Source organism: Paroedura picta, chromosome 2 (genome assembly GCF_049243985.1).
Source record: "Paroedura picta isolate Pp20150507F chromosome 2, Ppicta_v3.0, whole genome shotgun sequence".
Classification (NCBI taxonomy): domain Eukaryota; kingdom Metazoa; phylum Chordata; class Lepidosauria; order Squamata; family Gekkonidae; genus Paroedura; species Paroedura picta.
The window spans coordinates 128,322,529-128,333,034 of NC_135370.1; the positions used below are offsets into that span (position 1 = coordinate 128,322,529).

Genomic DNA, 10,506 nt, shown 5'->3' on the forward strand with positions numbered 1-10,506 from the left:
AAAACATAGAATTACAGATACAAAATCAATTATGAATGGCTAAAAACTAAGAAATAAGAATTGTATATGGATGCAGCGTAAAGGTTTTAGGGTGTAGGGTTCGTCCAGCTCTGCCTTATTTTTATAGCTATCCAAGCAAATTTAGCAGTAATGTTCATTAGGTCTTTATTTGGGTCTGACAGTTTTAGCTTAAGACGCTGTTTCCTCAGACCTCTGGGGCATTCTGCAAGCAACGAGGCAAGTGAATCTGTACGCTCGTGACAATCGAGTCCGCACTCAAATAGGACAAATGAACTGTGTTAATTTTATTACATTACTTTTTTTTTGAGAAATCAACTTTTAAGTCGTTGTACTCCGGTTTTTGCTCTGTTCATTGTCTTATGATATTACCCTCTACCAACCCATGCACACATTGTGCCCCCCCTTAGGTCAGTGGATGGGAGACCATCAAGAAATACCAGGAAATTGCAAACTACCTATTAACATCTCTTGCCTTGAAAGCCCTATAGATTCAATATAAGTCGCTTGCAACTTAATGAGCTTACAGTTCCTGCCTCTTAACTCCTTCCCCATATTTTTGGTTCTCTTCCCCATTCTTGGGTTGCCTTCAGTCTCTCAGCCCTTTGCTTCTTTAATTACTTTGAAACCATCCCTTCCCCCAGCCAATCCAACCTTCCTATGCCATTCTTCATCAGTTCTATTCTCTTCTTGATTCCAAGCTCCACCCCCATTCCAAAGCTAATCTCACTGGCTGTTACTATGGTCAGAATCTTCTTCTGCTGCCTTCAGTGAAGCCTCCTCCATTTTGGATCTGGTCCACCAGGTGCTGCAGGAGAATTCTTTGCCTTGGATGAGGAGCAGGGTCAGGGTATCCTACAGGATTCTTTCACCTGATCAAGAAAATGATGAGTGATCTAGCCTGGTTGCTGATGGTGGTCCTGAGAAACATCCTGACTGCTGATCAAGTACCACCTCAAGGCTTTAGGTATGCCTATTATGAAGTGATCATCCCCAGGAGACAGATCTCCAGGTACAGACAACAATATCCTCAGATACTGACCTACTTCCTGAAAATTGAGGGGGAGAACCACGTGGTGCAGCTGAGACAAAAGAGAGACCTGGTCCCTGAACACTTCCCTGTTTTCACTTACAGTAAGGGGGGGGACATCCAGATGGACTACCCTTTCATCAGGAAAGACTGTTTCTATGATGGTTTAATACATGGTAAGCCTCTTGCTTTGGTTGCTCTCAGCATTTGCTCAAGGGGACTCAGAGGTCTCTTGCGAGTAGGAAATAAGACTTATGAAATTAAACCTATCCAGACATCGTCTACCTTTCAACATGTCGTGTACAGACTGGAAGAAGAGGAAGAGGCTATCCACATGAAGTGTGGGTTATCAGTGGAAAAGGAATATCATCAAATGGCCATGAGCAGAAACACAGAAAATGCTGTGGCTCAAAGTTCACTGAGAGAACCCTGGTGGACACACATGAGATATGCAAAAGTTGCAATTGTGGTAGAACATGAAAGATATGTCCATTTTGACAGAAATGAAACTCTTGTTGCTATGCAACTGTTGAATATCATCCATATTGCAAATTCATTTTATGCTCCACTTGGTGTTCATATATCCCTGGTTGGGATGGAAATATGGTCTGAAAAAAACCTCATCCCAATTGCTGATAACATGGAAACTGTGCTTAGTGATTTCAATCAGTGGAGACAAGATGTGCTTGCACCGCGCCTGAAGCATGATGTAGGTCATTTATTTATATATAAAAAGTTTGGATCTGATCTTGGATTAGCATTTGTTACAGGTATGTGTGACCCTGATTATGCATCTGCTATTGAATCATATGTCACTTCCATTTTGACCTCATTTGCTATTATTTTTTGCCATGAGTTGGGTCATAATCTCGGCATGAGGCATGATGAAATGCACTGTATGTGTGATCTACCAGACTGCATTATGGCCAAACACCATACTCTCTCTCATAAATTTAGCAACTGCAGTTATAATTATTATTACAGAGAAATAACTAGGGGTAGAAAAGAATGTATGAAAATACAGCCAGATCCCCATAAAATGTTTACGCTAAAATATTGTGGAAATGGAGTAGTAGAACATGGAGAAGAATGCGACTGTGGTTCAAAACGGAACTGTGAACGGGACCCCTGTTGCCAGTCTGGCTGCAAGCTGCGTTCCGGTGTCTCTTGTGCTTTTGGGGGGTGCTGCTCCCAATGCCAGCATCTTCCGGCTGGAACTGTTTGCAGGAAAAGTGCTAATATCTGTGACCTTCCAGAGTATTGCAATGGGACTTCGAAATGGTGTCCTGAAGATGTTTATGTACAGGATGGTGCCCCATGTGAAGATAATACCTACTGTTATCATGGGAATTGCTCTACCCACAGAAATCAATGCAAAATTATCTTTGGCTCGAGGGCGATCGTTGCTTCAGAGGTCTGCTTTAGAGAATTGAATGCTCGACATGATCGTTTTGGCCACTGTGGCTTCACTACAAACTCAGTTTTTAAGGCGTGTAAAGCTCAGGATGTTTTTTGTGGCAGGATCCAGTGTGAAAACATTAATTATTTACCTTCATTGGAGGAACACAGTACTATCATTCAGACTCACATTAATCATAGATGGTGCTGGGGAACAGATTACCATAAAGGAATGGGGACAGCTGATATTGGAGCCGTTAGAGATGGAACACCTTGTGGCAAAGACATGATATGTATTAACAGGGAATGTGCCAATGTTTCTGCCTTGAAGTACGATTGCAACGTAACAAAGTGCCATAATCAAGGAATATGCAACAACCGCAAACATTGTCATTGTGATTATGGCTCAGCCCCTCCATACTGTGTCGGTGAAGGTTATGGTGGCAGCATTGACAGTGGTCCCCCTCCAACTCATAAGGCTAAGGATATCAAGGCAGAAAATACAATTGGAGGACTTTTTATTCTTCTTTTTGTTGCTATTGGTATAGGCCTGGGTGCATATTACAAGTCTAGACTGATGCTATGTTACAGAAGACAGAGTGGAAGACTCCATCCAATAGCGTGAAGAAGGACATCTACAGTGTTATCACCAAAGTGAATTATACATACCAGTAGAACCCTGCACAGGAAACAATGGATACTTATTTTAAATTAGTGTACACAGATAGAGAGATGATAGACATAGATATAGATAGATCAGTTAATCAATCGATTGATAGATAAACACATTCTGGTAATATATTTGTAATATTACGCAAAATATATTTAGACTGTGCCTTTAGACTTAAAAAGAAATATTTTGGATGGAATTTCTTTCCTAGGCACATCAACTTTAAAATGTTTGAAGCATACATGGAGGAGGACACCCTCTCTCCTCCCCGAATACATGCGTTTTGTGGCCTGGTAACGCTTCCCCTTCAGCTAGTTTGTTGTAGAAGTCTTTCTCAGATTCAAGGTCCAGCAGGTATATGTAATATCCTCATGGATAGATGACTCAGGAATTTGAGGATTCAGGCAATGCCAGAGGTAATGGTCAAGTGAATAAAGAGTGAAAAAACGAACTGAATCCAGACAAGAAAGTTGTGCTCAGATGAGACCGTTCAGCAGACTCACTTTCTGGATACTACCATACGCTGTCATGGTTGACATTTAAATACTGCCTTATACTGGAAATCTATTCAGTGCTACTCTTAGGTAAATTTATTTAGAAAATAATTATGTCAGCTCTCTATTTACTGGCTCAAGGCAGTGGCTCATAAATTAAAATATGATAAAATCATAAAAACAGCATGAAATAATTAAAATAAGCTGACCACAAGAATCTAGTCAGATCACAAAAACAGCATAAAATACCCCCAAATTATCATCATAAACATATTCTCAATCTAGAAGCATGATAAAACCAATTTAAATAGATCAAACTCCTTAGTTAAAAGTCTGCCCCCCCCAGATGTTTTTACTTGTTGCCTAAAATAGAATGGGGTTTGCATTCAACAGGCAAGGAATCACTAATGAAAAAGTCTTGCCTGTGGTTGCATCCCTCACTTTTGTAGACAGGGACACAGAGAGCAGGCAGGAAATGTAGGAGGAGAAGGTCCTTTAAGTGTTCTGGTCCTAAGCAATTTAGTACTTTGGAATTGTGCCCAGAAACAGATGGGCAGTGAATACAGATTGTTCAATGCAGCGGGGATACAGTCCGGTATCCAGCCCCATCAATACCCTAGCCTTGTATCAACTGAGATTTCTGGCCAATTTTCAAAGGTATCCAAAACATTGTCTACAGCCAGTAGACAAAAATAAATGTTCTTAAAACTACCATATATACCAGGAGGAGTGAGGAGACAGAATGGCAGGGCTGATGTGTTGTATCCCTCCCCTCAGCTGCCTTGTCCAAATTGTACTGGAGGCCTTCCATGCCACCATCACTACTGTCCTCTACGATTGCTGTCACCACCAGGCCCACCCTGCCAATGGTCCCTGGGGCCCAAAGCTGCCCATTAACACCACCAGTTTCCACTGGCCCCCTCAAACACAACCACTCAGAGGCACTGGGTTCTGTGGTGGTTTTTTCTAACGCCCTAGGCACATTTGAGTGATGGGCTCCTTCTCTTCACCTCTTCCCTTCCCCACACAGCAAATCGACACTGCTGACAAGGTGCTTGACGTCCTCCATGACACCCAGCCCCCAACTAGGCAATTGCCCAATGGCCACCGCTCCCTCCTCACCTCTTCTGTTCCCCACACACTGAGGCAGGCTGGCCCTCTCTACATGACTGACCTCAGATCAAGGGCCAAAGCAGCCCCTGCATCCTCCTCGGTGTGCTGCTCATGTGCAGGGGAGAATGCAACGTCATATCCATAGACTTCCATTGTATCCTCCCTCTGTACCATGGCTAGAGATGTTCCCATATCAATAAAACAAATAAATACATTTTATGTTGTCAGTTGAGTTGGTGAATTGCTATGAATTTTCTGCTATTCTCCTTTCCGTTATAAGTGAAGTTTGTGCATTTTTGATTTTATAACATGGTGTTATTGTGAATTTTATTTCAATCCATACTTTGAATCATTTTTGGAAAGTCCATAAACAAATAATCTGTTCTTAATATTTCTGGTAAGGCCTAGGAGGAGGAGGAGAGCCAGTTTGGTGTAGAGGTTAGGACTGCGGACTTCTAATCTGGCATGCCGGGTTCGATTCTGCACTCCCCCACATGCAGCCAGCTGGGTGACCTTGGGCTCGCCACGGCACTGATAAAACTGTTCTGACCAACCAGTGATATCAGCCTCACCTACCTCACAGGGTGTCTGTTGTGGGGAGAGGAATGGGAAGGCGACTGTAAGCCGCTTTGAGCCTCCTTCGGGTAGGGGAAAGCGGCATATAAGAACCAACTCTTCTTCTTCTTCATGGCTTAAGTGCCACCCAGTGCTTAACACACAGGGTGGCTGTCCCTAAGTGCCTCCTCCAATCGGCTTGCCTCTCTGTCCAGCGGCCAGCCAATCACCTTCAATCCCCCACCCCTGACCACCCCCTCTTCCTTCCACTTCTCTCGAAGGCTAATGGGGTGCAGATCCCTGCTTCATGAGAGCTGCTCCTGCCAGTGAGTTCCCTTCCTGGGGGCTTCCAGCCTGCAGCCTTTCCAGGCCCTGGGGGGAGGGAGAGGTCACCCACTAAGTACTTCCACCATACTCTGGTGTTTCTTCAGATCGCAAAAGTACTTCCACCACCATTCCAATCTAGCGCCTGTTGTATTCCTGAATGCAACGGGCTTGGCCACTTGTAAATAAATATGTTCCATTGCTTGAACTGGTCTCACTAGCTGGTGCCACTAGTTGGTATCCAATTCCGTCTCTGCACAGGGAAAACAGGTGAAAAGAACATCTGCCAATAAACTGCAGCAAACATAGAAACTCTACCACAAGCCAGCTATTGTTGAGCACCATGGCAATATCACTCACATGGCACGCCAGTGGAAAGAGCCAACCAGTAGATGCTGATGTGGCCCACTTCCCCTGACATCAGGTCATTTTCATGCATGTGCAGAACATCCCAAGGAAGGTAATAAAGGGAACACAGTATGCTTGAACAAAAGGAGCAGTACTGAATGACCAAGAGAAGAAGCTATGGAGAGAATATGCTCCAAGGAGTTCTGCAGATGTGTCCCTTCTTACAACCAAGTTCCCTTATGCCAGGAATGTGAACATACAGAAGGAAATCAACATGATGGAACATCCAAGACCTCTCCCTCACAATATTTCAGGTATTGGGTGGGGGGCTTCAGAGCACGGGCCTTTTTATCTTGCAAAGGGAATGCGAACAGCGGGAACAGCAACAAAGAAGCACATTCATAAAAGGCAGTCCTGCTTGTGAGTAACTCCATTACAGAAAGGCAGCCATGTGTCAGTTGGGGCCATGGGTTCACATTCTGACAGTGACAGCAAGAACCCCTAGGCTGCACTATAAACTTGTAGCTGTTGAAGGATGGAATTAATGGGACAATATACTGAGTAGGTATGGGACAAAGGGGGAGGGGAGGACTGTTGTAGCTGTCACTGCCTGGGACAAGCTCCTCTCTCTTGCTTACCGTGTGAGGTGCATTGTCTTTGCAATGTCCGCAGGAGAACTCAAGGCTCCCATTGACTGTGCCCTGAGACGGAGCACCTGTAATGGTTCAGTGAAGAGCAGCATTAGACATCTGCTGCAACAAATGGGTTCTTTTCCTTGGCTGCTTGTGTTCAGTGTTCCCCCTGTTTTTGGAAAGCTCATTTTCTGTGGCGTTTCCCACACCAAAGCACCTCTCCCCCTGTGTATTCTAAATGTGAGTGTGACAAAAGGCCAGAGACAGAGAGAGACAGAGAGAGAGAGAGCTCCATGACATGCTCCCTATTATCTGAACGATGGTGTTGGGAGGAGGGATTTTACAAGGGTTAGGAGGATTGTGATGCAGTGTAGACTGTGGACTGGGGTGGAAACTGGGGGAGGCATTTTTCACTTGCATTGGCTCTATGAGATGTTTAAAAGGTGTACTGGAGTTGTTGGTGACATAATGTTGCACCAGCATCAGATATACCAGTGTCTTCTTGAACCATTCAGAGACAGGTCTTACAACTGCACTGTAAAAGCAAATGATCCCAGCCACAGTGTTGTGTAAAAATACGTTTGTCATAGAAATCTGAATGTGATATCCTTTGTGCTTTTCTGCTAACGGCATGCCTTAAGTCCCAGAAATATCACATCTGTTTCTATCGCCTATGTAGCCACCCCTCAGAGCCCCTTCTCAGTGACAGCCACCTGCTTCTATTACCTGATATCTGTCATCAGTTTTTTAGTTTATTCAGTTTCCCAGCCCTGGGAAACTTCAGACACATTTCCTTCTGTAATCTTTTCAGCCACTTGGGGGTGTAAACATGAAAATGACAAATTCGGAGTAGCTTCACACTTTGTTTTTAAAAAACTGAGTTGGATTATTATTTTAGAAGGAGGAGGAGGAGGAGTTGGTTGTAATACACTGCTTTTCACTGCCTGAAGGAATCTCAAAGTAGCTTCCAGTCACCTTCCCTTCCTCTCCCCACAACAGGCACCCTGTGAGGTAGGTGAGGCTGAGAGAGCTCACACAGGACTGCTTGGTCAGAACAGCTCTTTCAGGTTGTAATAAGCCCAAGGTCACCCAGCTGTGTAGGATCAGAGAACCAAACTTGGCTTGCTAGATTAGAAGCCACTGCTCTTAACCACTACACCACACTGATTTGGGTTATCATTTAATACCAGAAGTAAAGCTTGCTGTATTAGACATCAATCCAGTATTTATTTCTCTTAGACCGATTATGCACGGGGAGGACTGCCTCTCATGCCCCAGGGAGTTCCCCCCCCCCCAACGCTTCAGGCATTTAGGAGAAAGTAGACATGTAGGAATCCTGTTTCCAACTGATCCCAGGGAAGGTTGTAGTGCCTTGAGGGAGTCTTAGAGTGGATGCGGGCTCATGAAATGAAGAACTGCCTATCCTCTATTTCTACCAGGAATAACAGGGGTCATTCTACACAAGGACCAATGTTGCCAATTGCTTTCACAAAGTGGAAACACTATTTTAAATAGTGGAATCTTGGCGTTCCGCATACCTTCATTTGTAGTGGAATCCAGTAGCAGGTTGTTTGCAAGAGTGTAGCGCTTTTCTGAGGGTGAATCCACTTTTCACGATTCCCCGGAAATCGCTACAACAAAGCGATTTTGGCGCTAGTGTTGCAGGAGTGTGGCAGATGGTTCACAACGTCATGCGGAATGTAGTTTTAGTGGCGAAAACAAAATGTAAGACTAGTGCTATATTAAAGTTGTGCAGAATGGCCCCAGGAGTTAGGGGTGTCTAGGATTTGTATCAGGGAAAAGTGCAGTTTCCTATTACTGTTAGATGGCAGGATAGACCCTGAGGCACCTCAGTACTTGAATCCACAGGTTCTTTCTTACTTATCATTACTGGCCTTTCACATCTAATTGGGTCTGGTGTGCTTTTGGAGCTGTTTTTACATCTGAGAGAGCAAAACCTTAACTTCTGCCTCTGTCTTCCTAGTCTGTCACACACGGGAAGTAGACAGGATTTTTCCCTGCTTGACTCAAGACTTCATGACTGCATGAGTACTTTAATATATGTGGGAGAATACAATTGCTTCTTCTTTCAGGATTAAAGAAGCAATACCCTGTGAATTATGGGTTAATTTCAGCCATATTTAATTACTGACAGCCAGATTTTATCTTGAACCATTAACATTCCTGTTTTCAAACACACAGTGTTAGTTACACAGCATGGGAGAAGTGCCTGAAGGAATTTAGATTGGACCCTTTCAAGCTTAATAATATCTGCTATTGGAGCACCCCAAAATGAACCATTTTGGGCTAAGGTCTTAGCAGGATATAATTTCATGGCTGCTGGTATAAAGAATCTGCCCTTTGTTCGACAGAATTTCAATATGTTAGCAATATGCCCTAATTCTGATGTAATTCTGATAATGGATCCTCATTGCTTCAGAGGCTTGAATATATATATCCCTAAATCAGGGGTAGTCAAACTGCGGCCCTCCAGATGTCCGTGGACTACAATTCCCAGGAGCCCCTGCCAGCATTCTGGCAGGGGCTCCTGGGAATTGTAGTCCACGGACATCTGGAGGGCCGCAGTTTGACTACCCCTGCCCTAAATATTTAAATGTGTTTGCTTGTTCAATTATATGACCATTTAGCTTCCATATTCTAGATCTTGGCCATTTGCCAAATGCCATGATCTTGGTCTTCTGGTAGTTAATTTCAAGATGTTCTTTTTCATAGTATAGGGCAAGTTTTTTAAGCATTTACCTGATCCCTATAGAGCAGGGGTAGTCAACCTGTGGTCCTCCAGATGTCCATGGACTATAATTCCCATGAGCCCCTCCCAGCGTTTGCTAGGAGGGGCTCATGGGAATTGTAGTCAATTAACATCTGGAGGACCACAGGTTGACTACCCCTGCTATAGAGGTTCTTGAAAGAAGAACTGCAGCGCTAGCATAAAATAGTATAGGGATTGGACAACAAGCTAATATTGGGGGATGCAAGTCAGGATCTTGGAAGACCTAGATCCTATAATTTATATAGAAGTTAAAAAGTGTAGGGGCCAAGATGCAGCCTTGCCTGAACCTTCTGAAGGTCAGCTAGATGTCCTTGTTTGCTATATCTTTACCCTAAGGGCCATATTCTGATATAAAGATCTAATGAGAACCAGAAACCTTCGATCAATTGAAGATAACTCCAACTTTTCCTGGAGACAAGCTCTGAAGATATAATCAAATGCTGCTTTGAGGTCTACATCTGCAGTGCTTCACATACCACAAAGTGGAGGGAACAAAGTCATGCATCAACCTCTATTCTCATTTCTGCAGCCTTGCTTGGTATTGTAACTGAAGTGGTCTCCTCTGTTCTTACAGTGCAAGCAACCTAAGTGGCACTGCCTATCCATTGCACATAACTGAACTTAATCTCCAGCCAACTGTAGTTTCTGTGCTTTTTGAACCCTCTGCTCTGTCAGTAAGTGCATACAAGGACATTGTTTCATGTGCTTACCTGTCCTGGAAAATGTACAGAACTGGATAACAGCTTAGACATTCACACCAATTGGTCCTACAGGTGCAGAAAGTCCTCCCCAAGCCACTAATATGATCTTGTAGTTGCCTTGAACGACTGGAAATAGAAATGTTGACCATTTATAAGTTCCCGTTTTTACTCAGCCACTCATAACTTCTGTTGCCCAGGAAAATGAAAATAGAAAGGTGCCAAAACAAATGTCAAATCATAAGTTTTCCTGATAGCCACTGAATGCCAGAACTGTTTTTATTCGAATGAAAAGCATTTAGCTTTTATGAATGATTATTGAGGGTATGTTTTAATCATCTGCCAAATGAAGATCTCGTTAATTCCTCAGTCAGTTTTTCCTTCCCAGACTTCCTTTGCAGTTTTTTATTCATTCTATACTTGACTTCGCAAGCT

General features: G+C 43.5%; 1 protein-coding gene across 1 annotated transcript; it reads left to right on the forward strand.

Moving 5' to 3' along the window:
* The first annotated feature begins 530 nt into the window (after nucleotides 1–530).
* Nucleotides 531–4,991, forward strand: LOC143830305 (disintegrin and metalloproteinase domain-containing protein 20-like). The gene has a single exon (XM_077322632.1). The coding sequence runs from the start codon at nucleotides 903–905 to the stop codon at nucleotides 3,069–3,071; it is 2,169 nt and encodes a 722-aa protein (XP_077178747.1). The 5' UTR covers nucleotides 531–902; the 3' UTR covers nucleotides 3,072–4,991.
* The last annotated feature ends 5,515 nt before the right edge of the window (nucleotides 4,992–10,506 follow it).